The 24,402-nt window shown below is 38.0% G+C and overlaps 1 protein-coding gene across 1 annotated transcript in view; it reads left to right on the plus strand.

The window, feature by feature from the left end:
• Nucleotides 1-24,014, plus strand: part of kif5ab (kinesin family member 5A, b) — a 50,109-nt gene extending 26,095 nt beyond the window's left edge. Inside the window, exons 11-29 of the mRNA XM_026307922.1 lie at nt 276-424; nt 2,294-2,547; nt 3,348-3,416; nt 4,640-4,846; nt 7,840-7,986; nt 9,325-9,513; nt 10,039-10,156; nt 12,265-12,329; nt 13,317-13,426; nt 14,545-14,646; nt 15,202-15,262; nt 15,369-15,440; nt 15,598-15,702; nt 17,591-17,807; nt 19,280-19,538; nt 20,350-20,414; nt 21,696-21,723; nt 22,185-22,245; nt 23,393-24,014. Coding sequence (XP_026163707.1) covers nt 276-424; nt 2,294-2,547; nt 3,348-3,416; nt 4,640-4,846; nt 7,840-7,986; nt 9,325-9,513; nt 10,039-10,156; nt 12,265-12,329; nt 13,317-13,426; nt 14,545-14,646; nt 15,202-15,262; nt 15,369-15,440; nt 15,598-15,702; nt 17,591-17,807; nt 19,280-19,538; nt 20,350-20,414; nt 21,696-21,723; nt 22,185-22,245; nt 23,393-23,488 — 2,374 coding nt within the window. The 3' untranslated portion in view covers nt 23,489-24,014. The remainder of the gene's footprint in view (nt 1-275; nt 425-2,293; nt 2,548-3,347; nt 3,417-4,639; nt 4,847-7,839; nt 7,987-9,324; nt 9,514-10,038; nt 10,157-12,264; nt 12,330-13,316; nt 13,427-14,544; nt 14,647-15,201; nt 15,263-15,368; nt 15,441-15,597; nt 15,703-17,590; nt 17,808-19,279; nt 19,539-20,349; nt 20,415-21,695; nt 21,724-22,184; nt 22,246-23,392) is intronic.
• Nucleotides 24,015-24,402: the final 388 nt, after the last annotated feature.

The following is a 24,402-nucleotide window of genomic DNA, read 5'->3' on the forward strand; positions in this document are numbered from 1 at the left end:
ACTTCCCTCTCCCTGCATGCACCACCAAAGACAGCTGGCAGAAACCCAATTTGCATAGCAATTAATGAGATGCAAGCCCATTTTCATTGAGCAGCCAGAGCTGAAATAACCTGGTTGACAGTTCTTCTATTCTATTCTCTGCCGTTCTCTCACACTTTGTATGTTTTCTTTTTTTGCAATTTTCCTCTCACCCTCCTACCCATCGCATGGTTTCCTTCCTTTTCCTTTTCTTTCTCTGTTGCTCTTTCTGATTGTCATCACATCCCTCCGCTTAGAGCCAAGACCATTAGAAATACAGTAACAGTGAACCTGGAGCTCACAGCCGAGCAGTGGAAGAGGAAGTACGAAAAGGAAAAGGAGAAGAACAAGTCATTGAAGGAGACAATTCGAGGGCTCGAGGCTGAGCTGAACCGCTGCAAGAACGGTAATATTATCAGCGATACATTCGCTGTAGGATGCTCACTTTAAAAAGAATACTTACTTAAAGGAGTAAAAATTTCACTAGCCTGCTAGGCTGCAGAGGTTATTTCACAGCTGATGTAAGTGCAGATTTAACCTCATTTTAAATCATCTAAATACATCCCAGAGGACAGACCAGAGGAGAGCTGCCAAACAGACTTTCTGGACTTGTGCCCCAAACACTTTACTGGCTGTTTCTACTTTATGTTATTCAGACTTTTAGACTTTTAATAATTGGATTCCACTCACATTGTGCTGGAGGGAAAAGTGCTTGAGGCTTTATGTTATATGAATCCTTATGTATTAGTAATCCTCACAACAACAAGGGCTAATCTCATGCAGAGAAAAGTCGTAACTTACACTGGCCCTCTCTGATGTCATTTCAATCACACAATCCAGCATCAGTGCATTCACAAAAGCACAAGCGCAAGTGGTCAATTAAAATGTTGCTGCTGTTAATGGTAGCGATTGATTGACATTCAAACCAGCTGGCATCTGTGGTTTTTTTTAAAGATCATTCCATCAGTGTTGACTGGAATTTTAAAAATACTGTAGCACATTGTTATCATGCACCTATGAGTGAAAATCACTTTTTATTACTTCTCCTTCACATAAGGAGGCTAACCTAAACCTAATTGGAACCTGAACCCTAAAACCAAGTCTTAACCCTCAATGTGTGTCTGAAAGTGAGCACCAGCCCAAATATTTCATTTTCCCTAAAGAAGTTGCAATGGTATAAAACAGGTCCACACTGTTGATAACATACAAAGACACACACGTGTATATACACATACACTCTGTCTCCCTCCGTCTCAAAATGTAGTACTTTTAATTTGCCAGTAGATCATTTTGACATCATTGCCTGCATTTTGCCCTCACTATTCCCTGTACTGTTGCCTAACTCAGGCCAGGAATTTAATGGGACAGCTGCTGTTGACCTTCATCTTATATTATATTACCAAACTCTTTAAAATAGTGGAAAGACAACTGTCTCTTATAGTGAAATTAAATAAATGTCTTTATCCCTTATTCTAGAGCAGGGACCTCCTATACTGTGTAGTGAAGTGTTTGGGTTGTATTTAACAAAGGATTTTATTGATTAGGACACCTTCAACTAGACAGGAGGACCTAATCTGCAAAAGCTGTCAGCTGGATGTATTGTCTTCAGTCTTTGACCTTGTCTTAAAGGGGCAAAGCACTCAGTTCAGTTAAGAGTTCTGGAGGTGCTTTGTTTTGATGGCTTTGTGACTTTGATATTGATATAAAATTATTGTATTATTCATGAACTACTACCAGATTATTGTTTTGTATGTTTGTTAATTGTTTATATGTCATTATGTGAGAAGATCATGTATGTCAATATTGTATTGCTTCCATTTGTATGTTGTATTGACTGTTTCTGGTATGAGATTTTTCAAATTATTTCCAGTGCTACATAAAATTCTTTATGCTGCCTGAAGAAAAACATCAAGTCTAAAACTCATTCCAATTCAGAACAGCTGTCAGTCTGAGCTGTTTGTGTTCTCTGTTTTTCATGCCATTAAGTGCCTGTTCTTGTGCACACTTAGCATACTTAATTTTGTAACTTTTTAACTGCATTCAACAGCCTCCCTTCTATTTATTTATGAAATACTTGACTCATACAAAAAGATACTCATTTCTGGTACTAAAATGTGTCAGACCTGAAATTTAAATGCTTTCAGGAATGTGGAAAGCACATATGCTGAGGATTAACTCACTAATCCCTTTTTTAAAAATTAATCCGTAGGGGAAGATTTGCCAGAGACCAACACATGTACCGTAAAAAGGCAAATATTTTCTCTTTTGTTTTTAGGTGAGAATGTTGTTGTGGTGGGACAGCTGAGTGAAAATGTCCCCCTGGTGACTCCAGAGTGTGAGGAGCAAGTTCTTGACATCTGTAGCCCCTCCAGCCCCTGCAGCCCCTGTAGCCCCTGCAGCCCCTGCACCCCCTGTAGCCCCTGCAGCCCCTGCTCTATTGCCTCCTCCATTGTGGTTCACATCTCAGAGGAGGAACGACAGAAGTATGAGGAGGAGATCCGCAAGCTTTACAAACAACTGGATGATAAGGTAGTGAACAGATGCTGCATGAGAACCATTTGTATGCATGAATGTAGAGCTGATTAAACTCCGTGGCTGGGAGTTTTCTAATGACATGCACACATGCCATAATCATACATGTATTATTCATGTTAATGAAATCAGGATTAGATGCATAGTCGTTGTGTTGCAAATCTTAGGAAAAGAATATAGGAAACAGTATTATACATCATTCATGTACATGTACACCTTCCTCCAAAATGCTATTATGTGTTGTTTTTGTTTGTGCTTTCATCAATATTTCATTAAATATGCTGAAGCTGTGGCCACATTGTTTTTGATGCTGACGCATGCAGGGATATCCAGATGTGTGGTTGCACATACAGGGCAGGTCATAGTGATGTATATAGACATAATGCAGGATATGTTACCTGTTAAGTGGATTTTCCTTTTATATGCAGTGTTTCAGATTAAAAGCAGTTAAGTTTAGTATTGCAAGAGCTTGCTTCTTCGGTTGTGATAGGCATGATCAGCTGACTACAGCCCATCAAATAAATGCTTTTTTTAAACAGTAATTTAATATACCTTGTTAATATACTATGGTATACTATTATGGTTAGACTGTATTCATGTTTTTTCTTAAATAGCACTGAAAGTACTACTACTGCAAATCTATGACCTATACAGTATAGTACAAGCTGAAAATGTATAGTTGTGTTCTACATCGAAATCCAGGACCAAGTGTGCAAGATGGAAGTGTCTGTACTGTACCAGTTTGCATAATACATAACGCTGTAACAGAACTGCATCTATCCTTGTGTGTCATTCAGGATGATGAGATCAACCTCCAGAGCCAGATGGTGGAGAAGCTGAAGGAGCAGATGCTTGACCAGGAGGAGGTAAAAGACCTCTGTTTCATATCCTTTCATCAGTTTGGTTAAACAGCCCACAGTAGGCTACAAAAGTCCTAATGTGGCAATCAAAGTCACACTTTGAGTAGAAGTGAGCCGTGAGAAGTTTATTATCCTCCCACTGAGATGAATGAGAAAACAAACTCTTTTCAGGTGCCAGAGAGCAATTAAAGATAAACATAAAGATCATTATTTAATCATGAGTATATTTGTGTGCTAACTGCTGTTTAAACTAGAATGCATTTCAATTGCTGCTCACTATTAAGTTAGTGAGAGAAGGAAAGAGGCAAAGATTTCTAAAGGTTTGTTCTTTTTGATACATATTGAGTCTTCATTGGTCACAAGGGAAAGGGCCATGTTGCCTGTTTCAGCTGCCTGGGCTAACTGCAGATGAGCATGATTTCTCCATCTTTGCGAATATTGTGTCTTTATGTAGCAGCAAATTAGTTACAACCCTTTATCACACAAATATATACAGCAAATGTGCTTGTCTGTCACTATATGCTACTTTTGCAAAAAAAAAAAAAAAATCCCAAAAAACAAGCAAATTAAATTGAGCCCACTAAAAGGTTATTGAGAGGAGTATTTACAGCATGTGTTCAGAGCAGTGGCTAAACCAATGGGCTGAAGCAAGCTTTAGTGTGTAATACACTACCAAAAAAAAGACTCCACATTTGCAAAATTAGTTCATCCATATTCCAAAATGGTCCTGCTGTGGGTTAAGCTGATATGATAGTAACTACCCAACCTTAGTTTCTATGCTGTAACATGAATTTAAATCAATTTGGCTAAATAGAAGCTTTGTGCTACAGGGCAAACATGCTGGCACCCTGGGTAGAGCAACATTTATTTAATTACATCTGCAGCAGCAGTACAGTTACCAGCAAATACAAAAATAATGGCAGCTCTTTCATTATCAAGTGATTTTCAAAGATGGATTTTTAAAATGTTTTTCATCTGTTGCATTACACTTGTATTGCGTAACATGATCTGTCCAAATGTATTGTGAATAATGCAGAGGCTGCCTTTTATGGCAATACATTTGTATCATGTTCCTGAGCGCATTTTCTTGTGCTCATACTGTAGTGTCCCATTACATGCTCAGAAATATGGCACAAATATAACACCATAGCCTTTGCACACAATACCACTTTAAATTTTAAACTTTTTCTTCATTTACAGTTTATATTTAGCTGTTTAATGCTTTTCAGCTTCTAGCATCATCCAGAGGTGACAGTGAGAAGGTGCAATCAGAGCTCGGCAGGCTACAGGCCGAGAATGAATCTGCAAAGGCGGAGGTGAAGGAGGTACTCCAGGCCCTGGAGGAGCTGGCAGTCAACTATGACCAGAAGAGCCTGGAGGTTGAGGAGAAGAGTATGCAGAACAAGCTCCTGGCTGAAGAGCTTGCAAAGAAAATGGTGGGTTGGTATTTCAGGCCATTGTTAATATTTATATGAATCTACACCAGAGCAAAATATAAAAATAAAAGAGAACAAGGAGGATTTGAAAGTAATTGTTGTAACTTTACCAAAAAATGAAGAAAAGGAACCTCGAAATATATGAAATAATCTGTCCAATTAAGCCCCTATCTTTGCAGAATGTGTAGAACTACTGGTTCAAATGACAATTAGAAAGAGATAATGAGTAAAATTAGAGATTGACATGAAGGAAAGATAAGAGAGAACATCCTGGTACATTGTGCAGTCCGCAGCCTTGATCAGATACATGCAAGAAGAACTAAAAGATTAGGGGAAAATGGAGTGGAAAAAGGGAATCAAAGAAATCCATCTTTTCTTCAAGGCGTTGAATATAAGCAAAGTAAAAGCCTGTAATATATGTCATAATTATACGAGACAGTAATCGACAACTTGACAGAAAGTCACCAGTGGTTTATATTACAGCCAGCACTGTTATTTATTTAGCTCGACCACAAATTTACTCTCAGTGGCAACACAACTGTGGTTGTTTTGCACTACAGTAAATGTTAGGAGATGCTGACAACTGCAAATCCATAGGGCACATGTCTAACTTTTCTTGACAGAATACCTTGTTTGCATAAGGGGAGCAGTTAGTGCTGTCAACTAAAGTGTAGTAAAGTATCTAAAAATATGAACCATATATTAGAGAGACATGCCTCACAGTTTGAAAACATCTGTTATAAAGAAGTAATAAAGATTTTTAAGCTGCATTTTCCAGGAATTTAAGATGTGTGAGGAGTTCACCACTGAAGCAAAGTTATGAAATAGTGCAACTCTTACTTATGTATTGATTATTTTAAAGGTTTGCAAGTGACCAGATCTTTGTGCAGCAAATGAGAAAGTTCCTTTAAGCAAGAGAAGAGAAAGTCAAATAGAACTTAATGAGACTGATCAGTCATTAATGTGATTATTGTGACTGGCTGAATTGATCAAGTGGATCATTATTCATCTTCTTAAAACCTCTTTAATATTTCATTCACTGTTATACAGTCTGCCAGAGTGGTCCACCCTCCCTCTTTATCTTTCTCAGAAACAGGTTCAGAAATTGATGACAAGAGCTGACAATGTAACTACTAAATGCCCAATTTAGTTCACTAAACACAGCTGAAAACCACTTTCTGCTCAGTCATCTCACTTAGCACATCTCTGCTACAGGCTTTTCACTCTGTGCTGGTGTAACCTCTCACCTCATGCAATTCCTTGTGAAGGGGTACCGCCTGACGTCAAACAGGATGTGAAACTGAATACGAGAAAAGATGAAGCAATCTAAAAACATCTTCAGCCTCTCAGGGTCTTTATTTCTGACTCTTTAGGACTAACTCTCCACTTTCTGTGTCCCAACTGTTATGCCAGTATTTGGTTTTGCAGCTTTTTAATTTTTTCTGTGTCTACAGTAGAAATGGGGTGGCACTGATTTAGACAAATAGTGCAATGGAATACATTCGTCACCGTGTTCACCCTAGTGTCTCCTCAGTTGTCTTCATCTCAGCCTTCAGTGGAACCTCCTCTCTTCTTCTGCAGGAGGCCAAATCATTTCTCACTGTCACTGCCATTCATTTTCTCCTTTAAGCACCTTCTTTCATCCATCTGTCCGCTTCAGCCCCTTTCATCATTATGATTAACTCCATTCATCATTTAACCAAGCAAATCTTCTCTGTGATATCTTTTCATAAATCTTTCTTCAACTAAAACTGAACATTTTTTATTAACCTTGCTTCTCCTTTTTTTTTTTTTTTTTTTTACTTATTCATACTTGAGTCAAGTTCAATTAATTATTTATTGGCATTTATCCCAATTTAATGTTTTGACATGGGAAGTGACCTGGAAAATGACCACAGACTTAAAGTTAGTGAAAAGTTAATGGTGTTCTCAATTGACTGATGATCCATAGGACAAGAATCTGAAAAAGCAACATTAAAAAGATACATTATTTCTGTGATAATAGATAATAGATAATAGATAGATGTCCATTCATACATCCATCCACCCATCCATTAGCTACTGCTAAGATGTAATCAGATCATCAGTCTCATTCACACCTGTGGACAATTTAGAGTCACATTTATCCTACCCTATCCACTTAGTATAAAATGATACACCTTGAATATGTGTTTTCAACAACAGTAAAAACCTCCAGTTTTAAGTAACTGTTGCAGTACAAGTATGATAAACTAGAAATGATGAAACAAATATCTTGCTGTTGCTCATAATCATTTCTAAACCACTGAAACATGACCAGGAATATACTTAGACAAGATGTTTTTTTTGTGAATTGAAGCTTTAAACAACCTAAGAGAGTGATTTACATTTTGTAATTACGCATTAATTATAAATGGCTGGTTTTAAGGCTGACTTTGATAGAGAAATTCTCTTGGTCTCATTTATGTGTTTCTCATCTTAATCATATTGACAAATCAAGTCAAAAGCAACTGCACCAGCCTCCTTTCACATTATTTTATCAGACCTGTAGCTTATCGATTGAAACCAAATCGTTTCAGTGTGTTCAAGCCATTGGTGCAACTTCATTGTTTGGAAACTGCTTGCTGTACAAAATGGAAAAGGTTAAAAGAAGCTCCATCATTCACTCTCCCTGATACTTTCATCCAGCACTGATGCCATCAGTTTCTATCTTGGTATTTCATTGATTTGTAATTTAAGAGCCATTATGTTTTGCTACTTCTTCTTCTTGGATAAGAATGATGTCAGGGATTAAAATGTCTCTCACAGCTGTGTGTGCTTTTAGGGTTAGACTCTCAACACCCCTTGTGTGAATTGTGTCTTACACAATATTCTCTCCCTTTATTATTCCCTTGTTCTGGCTTTTCTTTCTGCTCTGTTTGTTTCCCTCCTCTCATCAGACCACTCTCCCCCTTCTTCTCTCGTCTCTTGTTTTCCTCCGTGTTCACTCTCGTTTCACTGCTCTCCTGTCGCAGGCTCACCTGATGGCTTTAGAGGCGGAGCTTTCCCGTATCCAGGAAGTGAGCAGCCACCAGAGGAAACGCATCGCTGAGATTCTCAATGGGCTTATGAGGGACCTGAGTGAGTTCAGCACCATTGTTGGAAACAGAGACATAAAGCTGGTGAGTGGAGTAGAGGCTGCAGGTTTAGAGACATTTTATTCACCTACTAGAAATATTGCAAAAGACACAGAAAATAGAAGACACATATAAAATACTTGATGTCTTTGAAAATATTAGCATAATACAGCATAATTCCCTAGTATAAAAAAGTTAATATTTACATCTAATAGGTAAAAACATAATTAAACCATTCATGATGCAGCCAAACCAGTAAGACAGACATTAGATACAATACACTTAACATTAGGTGGAATAATAAACAAGGATTAGGTATAATCCTCACAACTAATTTGTTGTGTACATCCTCCAAAGCATGGTAGAAAATTATGTGATTTCTAAATACTCAAATCTATACTGACAATTTGTCACAATCCCTGTTTCCTGTCTGATGTCTCTTATTGTGAAGTGTTTCCTGTTCTGGGTTTGTCCCTTAATTTAGTTACTTTTACCTTTGTTAATCAGTGTCTGATTTCAGCTGTGTCTCGCTTGGTGTCCTAGTTTTTTTTTTTTGTATTTAAGCCTCAGTTTCTCCTCTTTGCTTTTGCTGGTTTGTCTTGTCTTCCTGTGAAAGAGTTACCTTGTCTTCTTGTAATTGAGTTGCCTTGTCTTCTCTTTCGGTCTTGTCATCAAGCTACCTTGTTGACTTGTTTTACACTGAGTTCCTGATCATGTTCTGTGTTTCGTGGACTGCCTCTGTTGGATTTTGTTTTCTTGGATTTATCAGGTACTGTGTTCTTCCCCAGTGTGTTTCCCTGCCTGTTTTTCTTGTTTATTAAACCACTCGCTCCTCGTCTTGTGTCCGTTGTGTTGCCTGCATTTGGGTCCTCACCTTGTTCAAACTGTGATGTAGTTATAATATATGACATGTAGCGACACTGTCGGAAAAGAGAGTAAAAACTGAAGAACAGCTTAGGTTTCAACGGTTTACCCTGTTTAACAGTTATATTTATATGCAATATATATTCTGTCCCTGCTTATATCCAAAGCAGCTTTATCACACTTGGCCTGAGTGAATTATTAAAACCTGAGAAGTTTCCCATATAACATCTGAGAGTAGTTTATAAGCATATCCAGTGTCATCTGTAATGTTTAGATTTCTCCTGATATGTGTAGTTCATCCTTCACAGTTAATTTCAGAGCTTCGGAATCATAGCATGTGCTAAACGATGTTGTTAACCTAATGGATATCTATCCTAAACGCCAGAAAGTGTTTCTAAGTTATCTCACTCTCTCTTTAACTTCCTGGCTGTCTTTAAATCGTCCCCCACTCAATCTTAACCAAACATCCCCACTGCTCTTTAGACTGTCTCTCCTACTCTCTGCCTCATTTGTCTCCAGCCTATGGAGATCACTGGTGCGATTGAGGAGGAGTTCACAGTGGCCCGGCTCTACATCAGTAAGATCAAGTCAGAGGTGAAGTCCATGGTGAAGCGCTGCCGCCACCTGGAGAACCTGAAGGTGGAGTGTCATCGCAAGATGGAGGAGACCGGAAGAGAGATGTCCTCATGTCACCTCCTCATTTCCCAGGTGAGAGACTGATAGAAATAGGAACTGACCCAAACTGCAACTGGTGAAGGAAAAATGATTTTGATTTTTTTTATTTAATTAATGTGATAATAGCAGGAACATAGACTTTGAAACCTTCCTATGCAGAATATGAATGATCACAAATGATGTTTCAGGTGAACATATCATCAGTCACACATTGCTATGCTATGTGTTAATTGATGAAGAGCTGTGTGCTCTTTATATGTAAGTTTGTTTTTTTTTCTCCATAAGAAATTTTCATTGTGCAAGCATCCTGACTCTTGAGGGATTGTGTGTTTTGTGGTGATATGGTTGTCTGGACCCATCATTTTGTAAAACTTTACTGTCTTCAGTATTAAATTCCCTAATGAACAAAGATCATGAATATTCAATGAAAACTGTATCTGTTGAATAAAAAAAGAGTAAAAAGTGCATTTTATTCTTGGCATAAAGTGTCACTTGGGAAAAAGTCCTTTGCTCATCAGTATACTTTATGCATCTGAGATGCCGTGCTCTGACTTTCAGCATGAGGCAAAGATCCGCTCTCTAACGGAGTACATGCAGAATGTGGAGCTGAAGAAGAGACAGCTGGAGGACAGTTACGACTCTCTGAGCGAGGAGCTGGCCAAACTCCAAGCTCAAGGTAAAGTAATGCTTATCATTATAGTAAAAAAAAAAAAAAAAAACTGAATTACAATATTTGGTTTTCCCCAATATATTTACCCAGTCATAGCCATTCATTCATTTCCTATATGAGCTATCCTGGAAGATCCAGGGTTGTGATTAGGCAAAACTTAAAAGATAAAAAGAGAAGCTTTGAACTAAATAGCATGTTAACGTTCTCACACTGACAGCGCTTGCCTGTACATGCTAAAAGTAAGAAGGTATAATGTTAATTTTTATTACCTTAATATAGTGTGTTAGATATTTTAGCACTCAGTAACAGTGACTAAAGCAGATGATGAGAATGTCATTAGTTTTGCAGGTGCTTGGTCATTCAAAGTAATAGCCAAATTAAAATTCTGATTTGATGATGGTGCTAGAAGTTCTTACAGCACTTGATCTGGAGGGAAACATGAATGTCCAAAACAAATTCCATGTAGGTCAGGTCAATTTTTTTTTTTCCTCCCCACTTCCCCTCACTAATGCAAATCTGATGGTATCTCATGATCACAGAAGTATGATATATTATAAGGGGATCAGTGAACAAATTTAGTTATTTTTCAAATTTAGTTATGTCACTGTGTCAAGTGTCTTTCCCTCAGGGTGAGTCTGAGATATTTTACCTACATGATTAAAATACCAAACTAAGAGTTTAACATTTATAGAGACTGTAAGGTAAAAGGGGAATGTATCAATACGGTCGAAGAAGTAAACCAAAAGATGTATGGTTGACAAATCAGGGCAAAAAACAAGGTTCCAGCAGTAAATCCAAGCAACATGGTCAAACAGTCAGCAAAATGAGCCTTTGTTCAATATAAATGCAATAAAATAGGGTTTAAAAGTAATCTTGCAACTGAACCATACAAGATGACATTATGCCGAAGTGATTAAAATTATAAACGATGCTCTCCTGTGTGACATTGTTACTCACTGCATACTGGACAATATTTAGATTGACACTGTAAATCTTGCTGAATTGCTTACTGGAGATGTCAAAGTCAAATTTAAGGTTAATGCTCTGGCACAGTCCAACAAAATCATGTCTGGACAAACCAAACACAAAAAGACAACAAATCTGTCACTGTGTTTCAGCTCCACTGAGCTGGAAGGAAGTACCTCTGCGCTTACTATTTTATTAGCTTCAATGGAGGGTTTTAGTGCGTGCCAGAGGTGTTTCTGTCCCGTCAAGAAAAAGAAAAACAAGAGTAAATGCCAATAAACAGCTTAGGATCCCAAACATTTTGACAGCACCAGCACATCTAGATTAATGGTACATTAGAAATTTGTGAGAAGTCCAGCAGCAGATACTCCCAGGACACTGTGAATTCAGGCCAAAGGCAATGTAAGTCATTCTTCCTGAAGAGTCCACCACAACTGCATTAAATAACCAGTGAATTTAAGGGCAAGTAAATCAATTTTGGCCCCCACTTGAGCCAGGCGATTCTGGAGTCATTAAAGAAGTAGATAAAATACGAAGTGCTGCAGGTCATGTTGATCATACAGCCTAGTACAAGGTGGAGAGTTCAGTAATTTCATTATCAGACCAGGAACAGCAGTGAGTTAACAACAGATCAGATCAGCGTGACACAATAGTTGTCATTTGGAATAATGGATATTATTACACCCAAGGCATGACTTGGATCACACTGACCCCACTGTCAATATCAAGCGTCAGTACTGCTGTGCTGTCAAAGTCAGGTCACCGTCACCTTTTTTATCTACATCAGTGTTTCTTTTATCTCCCTGCGTTTCTTTCCCGTTTCTTCCTTGTTTCTCTCACCACTATATTATGTCTTTTTTTTTATGTTGTAGTAACAAATCTATTTACACAGCTAGTCAATGGGGACTCAACAGCTTTATGAGGACCACAATCAATCCCCAAAATGTAAACTGTTACATTTTAGAATAACAAATTGGTTTAGTTAGGATGAAGATAAGTTTAGGTTTAAGGTAATGGTTATGAATAGGCAAGTAGTGGTTACTGTTAAGGTTAGAGTAGGTCATTGGGAAATTTATGTAAGTCAGTGTAATGGTGTAATGTTCTTTGAAGTGATGGAAACTAAATCAGACTGTGTGTTTGTGTTTCAGAGAGGATGTCGCAGGTGACCAGGGGGGAGAATCTCACATCTATGCACGATTGCTGCAATATAAAGGTACTGTAACCATGACAACGGTGAGAGCACCTTAGTGTAGTGACCTTTTGTCACTCAGCACTCCGCTAACTTCAGGTGTGCATGTGTGGTTATGAGGTGTGTGTGTGTCTATGATTGTGTGATGTTTCAACATGCAAAGTACTGTGATTTTTAACTGGTAGCAAACTAACTGACCAATATACAGACACAAGAAATAAGATGAGAAGGCCAATGTCATTCTTGTATACGGGTGCAGCCACAGTCACTAGCATATAGAGTGGAAACAGCTAGCATGTCTTTGTCCAAAAATAACAGGCATGAACTGTGCTGGGCTGTGAAGTGAGTTTGGAGTAGTGACTGCATCTTCTGGGATCATCATGTGGCCCCAAAAGTATTTTCTCAATACACATCAATTTGAAAAGCAGTGTCTATAAAATGTCAATACATCATTGATCCATTTGTTTAAATAAATTGTAAAGTGCTAATGGGCAGGTTTTGTTGTTTCTCCTGCTGTCCTTATGCTAAGCTAATGAGCTGCTGGCCTATATTTTGACATGACAGTCTATTTCCCTAAAGTTTGCACATTTTTTGTCAGAAAATACCAGAGCCTAATGTGATACCTTTAGATTCATTTAACATTTTGCATCAATTTTAACGGTGCAATTTCCAAATTACAAAAAAAAAAAAAAAAACAGGCAGATAGTAATCCCAGGAATCCCTGAGCACTTAACACCCCTGCTTATCTAGCCTTTAAGTAATCATGCAACACATGCAGTTTTCAGCTGCTATCCCTCCTGTACACCTGGCAGTATTTATTTTTCACTATATGATTTAATTTGTGTGAGCGCATGTGTACAGTGTCCATGTGGTCTCGTATATCCACGTGTGCTGGTGTGTGTAATGTTCTCCTCTTATGTAGTCATTTAGTTTTCCTTTTATTCCCACCTCTTAGTACAGTCTGCTCTATCTGTGTATGTCTCTCACCCACTGTTGTTGCACATACCTCAGAGGGCTTTGGAGCAACAGATGGAGTTACACCGTGAGGCGCACAGCAAACAGCTTGGCCGCCTGCGAGATGAGATCAATGAGAAGCAGAAGATCATCAACGACTTAACTGAGTATTTCTCTCCCTTTTCCTTATACAAAACTAGGAATTCTTAGCATGCAAAGCAGTATTAAGAGAGCATTTACATGATGAGCTTAAAGCACAGATATCAATGCACCAAAAAAAAAAAAACCAAATTTAATTGAGCATATTTACATCCAGTTAGAAAGTGATGATATCTAGTGCAAGTGATATGTTTCCAGAGGCAGCCTACCCCACCCAGTCAGCTGTCTGTAGACTCAGATCAACGTTGCAGTGTGAAAATGCTAAAATCGGTCTTTCATGGTCTCTGCAGTTGAATTCTTAAAAAAATATAAGCCCTGCTTTAGCAGGAGGAGGGGCTGAAATCAATATGTGTGGGTGGTTAACATGGTGAGAGAACTGCAGTGTGGGAGGACTTTGGTGTTGGGCTGCTGCTGAACCTCAGTTGTTAGGAAGCATAGGGATGATTTGGGCTCTATAAAAAGCAGCTCCTTCAAATGCTTCATTCTGGAAAAAGTGATGTACCCGCCCTGACTGAGAAGGGACAGCAGAGCCGATACTCACAAGGGACCAAATGACATTTCCCAGCTGGACTGAGAGTGTCTGGTTACAGCCAAGGAACAGCTGCAGATAATTTCTGAATAGAAAAAGCATTTGGGATGTGCTCTTCTTGTCCTGATGCGGCAGTCTGATTTGGATAAGCAGCTTAAACATGATCCTTTAAATATGGTTTTAAGTGTTTTATTACAGTAAGTCATAGATCAGAAGAGGACGGCAAAATGAAAAATGCGTCTTTGTGCCAAGTGAAAATCAGGATGTCTGTACCCTAAAGGAACACTTTCATGATTTTTTTTTTTTTTTTTTTGACCTAATCAAACACTTCGGTCACCCAAGTACCCAAGTGACCTGCCAAAACTGATGATCTGAAATGTTTTTTGTAAATAAAACAGTGGTAAAACTCTAACATGGACATGAAGATACTGTAACAGATGGCAAGTTAAATAAAGGGTTGTATTGAAGAGATTTGACTTCCATTTCCAGGTGCTACTACATATTCTATTTCTCATTTGCATTTAGCCAAATAGTACTAAAATTCCTTCTAGCTAAATTCCTGTGTGTACCCCTATGTGATTGTTTTCACTTTTTTAGCTCTAACCAGAAGCAGCACCTGGAGCTGGAGCAACTGCATGATGATTTTGAATGTCTCAAGAGCCGAGAACATCACAAGAGCCGGCAGCTTGAGGAACTGACGTGAGTCTGTGCTTTACTGTCCTGGCTCGCTTTCAAACACTTCACCATATGGAGACCTGTGGGCGTGCTGCCTCTTTTGATTCACATCTTCCATTTCTCTCTGTCATTTGTCTTCCTTTTGTCTATTTATTTTCCTCTCGCTCTGCAGCTCTGCCTTTCATTGTATTTACAGCCTATGCCTCTCTCTGTGGTGTTAATACAGAGATACAGATTGTAGCTAAAATTAGGCAGATACAACCATTTTTCACCTCACTTTGCTGCTTTTTTTTTTTTTTTTTTTTTTTTTTAAATCCTTGGTGTCGTACTCTTTTTACATCTCCATTAAGGAGCTTTTGAATAAGATAGCAGCTGCTTGCTAATAGGCCTCTTCCTACACTGACCTTTGCAGCATATTGCATCAGATGGCAGATGGGTAACAGCCCACAAATGTAGGGAGGTAGTCCATTCTGTGTTTGTTCTTCATTCATGAATTATTCTGGCAAGAATCTGGTAATCACTTTGGTAAAGAGAAGTCCATTCTGAAGTTCATCAGTCTGTATGACTCTGTTTATCTAGATTTCTCCATGAGCGACATGAGCAGTCAAAGCAGGATCTCAAAGGGCTAGAAGAGACTGTTGTAAGTCATTATTTTCTGTGACAATCCACTTGGCCACTGATTCACTAAACACTCTCCAACTGCTTTTTAATGAACTCTTTATTTTGTCTTTTTCTTCACACTGCAGGCTCGTGAGCTCCACACCCTGCACAACCTCCGCAAGCTTTTTGTTCAAGACCTCACGACTCGAGTTAGAAAAGTAGGCCAGGCACAATTTAACTGCACTTAATAACAGCTTTACTTCCACATATAATTAAAACTGCAGTACATGTGACTTTTGTACACTACAGTACAGTAGTGTTTTTTTTTTTTTTTTTTTTTTTTAAAAAAGTCTAAGAAATTATGTCTGCTGACAGAGTGCGGAGTTGGAGCCTGATGATACTGGGGGATATATCACCCAGAAGCAGAAGATTTCCTTTCTTGAAAACAACCTGGACCAGCTTACAAAAGTTCACAAACAGGTAACAAGCAGCAAACTTAAAACTATATATAGTGACTAAGGCAATAAATACGTTATCTGTTATCGCTAAAAATTAGGAAAATCTGTTTTGCCTCAGTCTGGAAGCCAAGGTTAAGCAGTAAGGCAGAAATGCTTTAGCTGAATAGAAAATGAGAGGAGCAAAAAAAAAAAACGTGAGCTAAATTAAAACACAGAGCAGTGTGCACTGTTTGTCATTGTTTGCCTATAGGCAAAAGAAATGGTAGTACCATCAATCATCTCGGCAGCTTCACATGAAAGTCTCCTTGAAAACAGTGCAGCAGGAGGTGTTAAACCATGCTGACTTCAGGGTAAGGAAGCCACACAGCATAAAAAAATTCAAAAATGAATTCATCCTAATGCTGCAGGTGCAGGTAAAAGTATTTAACAGTCTCCTGTCTCCAGCAGACTCACACAAACTCCCAAAAGGAACCACATGCTTAAAAGGATTAGACATATACACACACACACACATTTTTCACAACTTTCTTTAATATTCCTAAATGGACTACAGCAATAGTGTAAATGTTGAGGCATTAAATATTCCACAGACTGGCACATATACTCAGGCTGGCAGATTGGTAAGGGCTGCACTGCAGCGGTTTGTCAGGCAGAAAACCAATCCTAAAGTGGGAAACTGAGGGAATCCTTCCCATCCACCACCTGCGGATAGTGGGTGAATGGAAGAAGAAATCATTGGTCATAAATCAGCAAATTCCCAATTGGAAAGTGATAAGGCTCCCAAAGACATGTAGCGGACATAACACCAGGGCTACATACAGTATGAGTTTCTCTGCCCCTGCAAAAATATAATAATGTCTGTCTCCTATCCATCTGTCTGCACGCACACACACACATCTACACACCTGTCATCATGTCTCTTATAACACCATTTACCTCCTGTGGGAATCGTGTCGTTGTTTTATTGCTTTCTTTTAAAATGACTCCCCACCAAACAATAATCTAGCACTGCCAAACCTCAGGTGGATCTGTTTGCTTGTTAGAACTTTGCCAGCTTTCTAAACCCTCGGGTCTTGTACTCAGTATTTCTGCATGGTTTGGATTAGTTTTCATGATCACGTAGCAGCTGACTCTGTGTTTAAGGTGCTCAGTCATTGGGTTTTTCACATTTATCTTTCTGACCTATAGGAAACAAGCCGTGTGAGAACAGGTCAATACATCAATAAATCACCACATTGATTTTTTTTTTTTTTTTTTCTCCCCCACAGCTATAACCATAAAGAAACAAATCTATTTTTCTGTGCTAGAGTTTACATTGCATGCCCCAGATTGTTTGTACCTAAAGCTATTCTATAGTCAAAAGAATGAAGTTGTAGAAATTAGTTTCAGGATATGAGTGAGAATAAAAATATTGTGTATGCTCTTTACTTTATAAAAATCCAACTATAGATAATGTCATCAGTGTCTGAACAGGTAGTCAACATTATTTACTTGGCTTTGTTTGAATTATCTTGTTAGATTGAAGGTGAACTCTTATTTATTTATATAAATTGTCCTCTGTTTGCTCTTATTTTCAGGGGAACTTTAATTTGTGTTAGTTCTGCATGTTTACAAGATGGAGTAGACTGTCTTTTCCCAGCAGGTCATACTTGACATTCCTCTGTTTCCCCCCACTGCACCTTTTTAGCTGTAACTGACAAAGATTCCAGTTTAAACACGGGAGTTATGTGGTCACTTTGCCACATCTGCTGTTTTGTGAATAAATATATATATGTGTACACACACTCTTGGAAAAGAAAGATCTGTATTTTTTGTTGAGAGGATATATTGAATAGTCACTGACATCTTCCTTCACTCCCTGGGTTAAACATACACGTGATCTTGTGTGTGTGTGTGTGTGTGTGTGTCAGCTGGTACGTGACAATGCAGATCTTCGCTGTGAGCTTCCAAAACTGGAGAAACGTCTTCGGTCTACAGCTGAGCGAGTTAAGGCGCTTGAGGGTGCATTGAAGGAGGCAAAGGAAGGTGCCATGAAGGATCGCCATCGTTACCAACAGGAGGTGGAGAGAATCAAAGATGTGATGAAGTCCCGCAATCTCTTCCGTCGGCCCCATGCTGCACAAATTGGTATTAAAGACATCCCGTTCAGAGATACAACCATTTTAGGATGTAATCTGATAAAATCACTGTAAAGAAGTATATGTTAACCTGTAGGTAGGCAATAATAGATTAAAATCAGATCTGTGCATATGAACGTGCGTTAAACTAATGATCTTGCCACATCACTGTTTAGGACATTAATTATTCTGATTCTTGCAGTGCAGAGCTCAATGAAATCGCACACATGCTGTGTAATTGCTTTCATGTCTGCAAGCCTTTCCATTGAATTTTATGCAGACACACCTTTACTCATTTGCTTAACTACATTTTCTTAAATACTTTTTAAAAGTCATTTTTTGAAAATTACAGCAATTTACTGTTCAGTGCAACTACAAAAAGCCCTGAATCATGTTTCACAATTAATGAAATTCATTAACCAGTGCATAACTTTTCAGAATTACTTTTTTTTTTTTTTTTTTTAAACCAAGGCAGCTATATATGTCAATATGACAAAGTCCATTGCATGCACTGTAAATTTGATTATACATTGCTTAGTAATAAAGTCTCACTTTCCTCTGCAGCAAATTGAGTGACATAAGATTTATATAGTTTACTAAAAGAGCCACTTTAGAAAGTCAATTTAAGTATATGAGTGGTTGCGCTTACCACCACTTGAAATATTCAACTGGCCATAATATTTCATCACATCAAATCTTTTCGAGTGAAGATGCTATTGTTTCCACATTTCCATTGTGTTTGCTCATAGGCAGCACTTCTCTACCCTCACTGCACTGCCATGTGTGATTTCCTTCCTTCCATTCACCAGATCGCCATATTTCCATGCGCCTTTGTTAGTGAGTTGCTGTACCTTACTGACAGTTTTCAGTTTGTCTTCTTCCATGTACAGGAACTGAAACTACCAGAGACTCAGGTTCATTATTGTGGGACAGTAAAAATATGTTTGACAACTCACAGAAGTGAAATTCTACAACCCAGTGGCACCCTAATACATCATGGGTTAGGTGGATTTATGATCATAACATCCTGCTCAAAATGCTGAAAGCGTATGGATGTTGGCTTCAATAATTTGCCTTTAAAGAATTACATAATGAGCCTGCTCTTCTGAGAGAAAAACAATTGTTTAGATAAACACAGTAATTGATTTTGATCACAGATTTACTTTAACAGAGGTTCAACAAAAAAATGGAATTTTGTGCAAGTGAAATGAAGTATACTGTTGTGGGAAAGTGAGTTATTGATTTGAGAGGGTTTGTAGAATAATGTTTTTCATTCTAGAATTATACCTAATTATTTGAGAGTAACTGTGATATTGTATTGTTTATTAATATATCTTGTGATTCCAATCCCATTAAAAAATGTTTTATTTTGTGCCACAGAAGGCTGTGAGGCACTACCTCTTTAGGGAAGAACAGATATAATGCTTTTGTCTTTTCTGGTTGAATGGGTCAGTCAATAAATAAATTCTCTATCGCTTACAGCCAAGGCTGTGCGTCCTGGCCACTACCCAGCCTGCTCTCCCACCAACCCCTTCTTCATCCGAGGCTACAGTGACCACCCCATTTCTTTCTGCAATGCTGTTTTCCACAACAGCAACAACAAGCAAGCCGATGATGCTGCTGCTCCTGCAACAGCAGAGACTGACCACCAGTTACCTGAGTCCAAGTCCAACCAGAACAGCACTGCCGAACCCCTCAACTCTCCGAAGGACACACATGACAATGATGTTCAGAACAGCATGTGAGTGGAGACCGTACCATGTGCATTTAAAGAAAGACTAGGTTTTGACTAATCTTTCTGTAACTCAAGGTCTACTTTCCTGCTTTTTTCAAAGCTCTTTGTCACCTTCTTGACTTTAGAAATTGTAGTTTAAGAAATCAATTTTTATCTCAAGGGCCATTTGCTAACTTTCCCTGCACTTTCAACCAGATCTCATTTTTTATGAATATCTGTTTGCTAAGCCTGAAATAAATAATCTTAACTTAATCTCCTCTTACTTACCATTTCTGGAGATTTCACAGGTTATCATACTTTCATTACAGAAAGAATAATATTGAATACCTTGGACATAGTGTCTTGGCAAAATAATTCAAACTCACGTTTGTGTGTTGACATTATTAGTTTTTTACAATGCCCACTGCTGAAAACTGCAATGCAGCTGAAAGCTCTGGAAATAGGTAACAAGTAACTCTTGAATTAAGATTAGTTTGTCTGGTTAGTTCAAGTTTAGTTACATTTACTGTTAGTTATAACTATAAAAGTTATTATTCTAGTACAGCAGTGCCTGCAAGTAACACATATCCTGCTCAGAAAATAAACCTACATAGTACTTAAATATGTACTGTGTATAATGTATACAATGCAACGTGTGTTTTTCTATAACCTGTTTTATGGGCTTTTTTTCTGGCCATGTAAGCATTGCTTCTCTTCTATTGCTGAATTTAATTACAAATGTATCTTCTTTAATTCAAAGGCTGAAATAAAGATCAACATTTTGTAAGATAATTTCTTAGCTACACTAACAAAAGCATCTGTTTCTGGTGGCTTGTAGGCTTCCAGATGTACCAGCAAGCCAAGCAGAAAACAACATTTCAGAGATGCTCGATTCAGAAAATGGTGAGCTCTAGTCTGTTAAAATAAGAAATATTACAATCACAATCAGTTTGGGGGGGGTTTGTTTATTTTTATGTGATTGCCATTATGCCATTATATACCCCCCATTATGTTTGAATGTTGTTGTATATACTCCTACAACATGCTGGTACTTAAACCAATGATTGCCCTGCTGCTATGATAATTTGTCCCACTGTTTTTCCTGTACTGTTGCTTTGTGCAATGGGCTGAAAGTCAATGGTCCTATATGTAATTCTGAACCACTGGTGAGCAAAGAGAAGGGTTTCAGCATATGTTAAGTGTTCACATATAGTTAGTGCAGAATACAGACTGCTGTGTTATGAAAAAGTGCAGTTCATTATGGGATACTGCTGCAGATTGAGGCATGTTTGTGTAAGCGTGCGCCTTCTGTGCCCATCAGCAACAGACTCAGGAGGAGATAGATTAGGCTTGCTGTGTCATTACTCAGCCAGACAGATAGCAAACCAGACAGGCTGAGTGGCCACCTAAGCCTCTGACCCAGTGATGACAGTTGTAGAGTTGTCTAACAACAGCACACCTCTTTGATTCTTTGAGAATATCAATAAAAGTCAGAAACAAGGTTAGAACCAATATATAAATCTGCTGCAGCAGTGTCTTCCTTTTATTGAATATCGGACATCACTGATGGTACAAAGAATTGAAACAGGCTGAATATTGTTTTTGTTGCCAACAAGAACATTCTAGAGAAAACAGTAACATTTACTACTGTATGGCATACAAATACAATACTGGGCATTTGCTCAGATGCTATAAGTCATCTTGTAAATATTTGTATTGTAAGACTATAATTAAAATAATTTTGTAATAAAAGTGCTTGGGCACTGTAATATATTCTGAATTCAAATTCTTTTGATAGTAATAGTAATTTTCATGCTGTTGAAATCATGAATTTTAATACGAGCTTATGGGAGAGTGGAGAAATCAAAGCTAAATCTCTATTATTTAATTTTAACTCAAGATTTATTATCTAGTCAAGCATGAGATTTCTTGATTGTAGCCAACTCATTAAACCAGCTAAACATGCTGAAATGCATCTACTGTAGGGTTTCTTTTTAAACACACTGATCATACTTTACTCATTTATGTATGATATTATTCAGCCAAAGCCATCTATTTTCAATGGCTTTATTTCATTTAAACTTGTGTGTGTGCGTGTGACAAACCCAGTGCATCCCTAGTCTGCACACCACCAACCCTACTGAACATCTGCCCACCTCATCATGCACCTCTTTCTGTCCACAGGAAACACCACAGATATCAATGACAACAGGTAAGACTGGTGCTCCATTTCTGCAAAACCTCTCCTGCTGTTTGTTTCTATCTCATGGCAGAATTTCATTTTGTCAGCTTTGAGCAAAAATCTCTGAAATGTATCTTTTTTTTTTTTTTGTCCCTTTTGTGATGTTTCAGTTGAATTTCTCTAAACAGAGGAGAAGCTATACATTAAATCAGAAGAGATTAGAAGAACTACATTCCTCTACTATGTTTGATAATAGTCAGTTATGCGCAAAGAACATGTCACATTCATCCTTCATGCACTGATCTCCTCTTCTGTTTTAAGATCAAATGCTGTAACAAAACTGATTTACTGCTCTCATTGCTGTCTCTCTGCTCCTTCGCTGGCCCCTTGTTGGCTTCGCTGATGCTTTGGCTTCCTGTGATTCTGGTGTGATGGGTAGCATGTGTCAGAATGTGAATTCTGTGTTAACAACTGATGTCTGTGGCAATCAGGACCCAGCCAAACTCTACAGCCTGCAGCCAGAGGCCTCAGCCAGCTAAAAGTCCTGAGCAGGTAAGAAAGAAAAAAAAAAAAAAAAAAAAAAAAAAACAAAAACTGAAGACACTCCTTAATAAATATCCAGTTTATTTTCTACAGAATACAGCTATATGAATCACAAATCAACAATAGCTCATTAAACCACAGTCACAATCAGCTAAATAACTATTTAAGTCACTGCAATGCTGTCTTGAATCTACTGTATCTGCAGTAATTCTGAAATGCAATTTGAAAGATCCACCTGTAAAATCTATATATTTATTGATGGGTTAATAGAGTTGGAGCAGACTAAAACATCACAATGATTTTAGAGGCTCCCTGGTACTGGAGGTTTTAGCTGTAACCCTGTCAGCTGCCAGGGTGAAAAAAAGTTGTTTTTTTTTTCCTGGGACTTCCTACCCTAAAAATACCTGCACTCAGTGAGTGTACTGTGGGACAATTTGCGCAATAATACAAAAAAGCATCAGTCTTGGATCAATGGTCTTTGTCATTTTTTTTGGAATTAAGTCATAAATCCCAGCTGAGAGTAAAAGATTACAGTCTTATGTGTATGAAAAAATATTGCTCTGGGAAAGACCCATATGAGGGGAATTAAGTTTTCTCTTTTTCTGGATTTTACTTTATCCTACTATTACTCATTTGGTTGCTTTTGTTTGTGTTGTGCAGTTATTACATAGTCACACCCCATGTTACAAGGACAATAGAGCAAATATAGTTTGTAATATTAAGATTTAATATGCACAAATAATGTAACATTATTTTTCATTACATTATCATCTACTGTTAGTAAAACTAGAATATGCAATAACACAACACTCAACTTGGAGGTTTTATATCAAATATAAAAGTATGTTTCATATTCTTTAAGATAGTATAGTGTTTACAGGGTAAATCTAAGTTTAGCTGGTGAATTTTACATCTCATGAAGTCTAAATCAGGCCCCAGGGTGCTGTCATTCACACACACAACTAATGCTCAATGAAAACACCATAAATAAAATAACTCCAGACATGTTCCTTCTGACTATATTAGCTTGATTCACTGGGTACTACCTCTTCTTTCTGCTATCTTTTGCTCTCCCTGTTTCTCTCAAATGTATATGACTTTCTTTTTTCTGTCTCTTTTTCTTTCCTTCCCCCCGTTTGTCTGTCTCTCTCTCCAGGCAGATCTTCCTATTGAGGCTTCCTGTGTAAATCTGCATGCAGCTGATCACTGTCCTCCCACACTTCCTTTCCTCTCCCATCCTCACCTGCTGTAAACACGCCTATATCTCCTGTATCCCTTTTCCTTCCCTTGCTTGCTCCTGTTCAGTCCATTAACCTTCTTGTATGATGTCATGTAAGGTGTATGTGCTTATCATTTTGGCAAGCACTGCATCTCAAATGCCTGATCTGGCAGCTTCTACCCTGACCACTGCTGCACCACCTTCCCCATGACTTGGAATAATAGGAAGGGACCACAAATACAAAGAGAGGGGAAGATAATGTGCAGTACTGTAGGTAACCACTAGGGTGGGCTGATTGTCGCATTGAGGATATCTCAGTGGACAAAGTATGTTTAATAATAAGCTGAACTTAGTCTTTAAACATGAGTATGGATCAGAAAACTCCAGGTTAAACAGCTTTTCTTCAAAACACATCAGAAAATCAACGAGGCAACATTATCATGAAATGTTTGTCTAAATACCAGTACAAATGAAATAATATGCCTTTAAAATCAGTTGTGTTTAAAGAATAAGACCCACAATATTCTGCACTCAATGCCATGGAAAGATCAAAAACCAACAATTTGTTATGTTATCTCAGCCCATTAGCATATTATTTGATCTTTTTTTTTTTTTTTAAATGAAGGGTTATTTCCTAAAACAGCTAAGGAAAGCATTTTGAGAATGGCAGTGGTCCAGCAGAATGGCATATGTGGGGTTGGGGACTACAAATAACTACAAAACAAAATGAATATGTTATCCAGTTCAGCAATGTTAGTGTGTCTTTAACATGATAAGCTCTGAGTTATAGTGGAATAAATTATATCTTTCTGGTAAAACACAGGCAGTTCTGGTTAGTAGGATTAATTCATTATTTTAGTATTCTCATGGAATTTGTTAAAAAGATAAATATTTCACCAGATTGTTGCTTTCAGTAAGTAACTGCTCAGCAGTTTTGTATTTTGGCA

The sequence above is a fragment of the Mastacembelus armatus genome, chromosome 5 (genome assembly GCF_900324485.2).
Source record: "Mastacembelus armatus chromosome 5, fMasArm1.2, whole genome shotgun sequence".
Classification (NCBI taxonomy): Eukaryota; Metazoa; Chordata; class Actinopteri; order Synbranchiformes; family Mastacembelidae; genus Mastacembelus; species Mastacembelus armatus.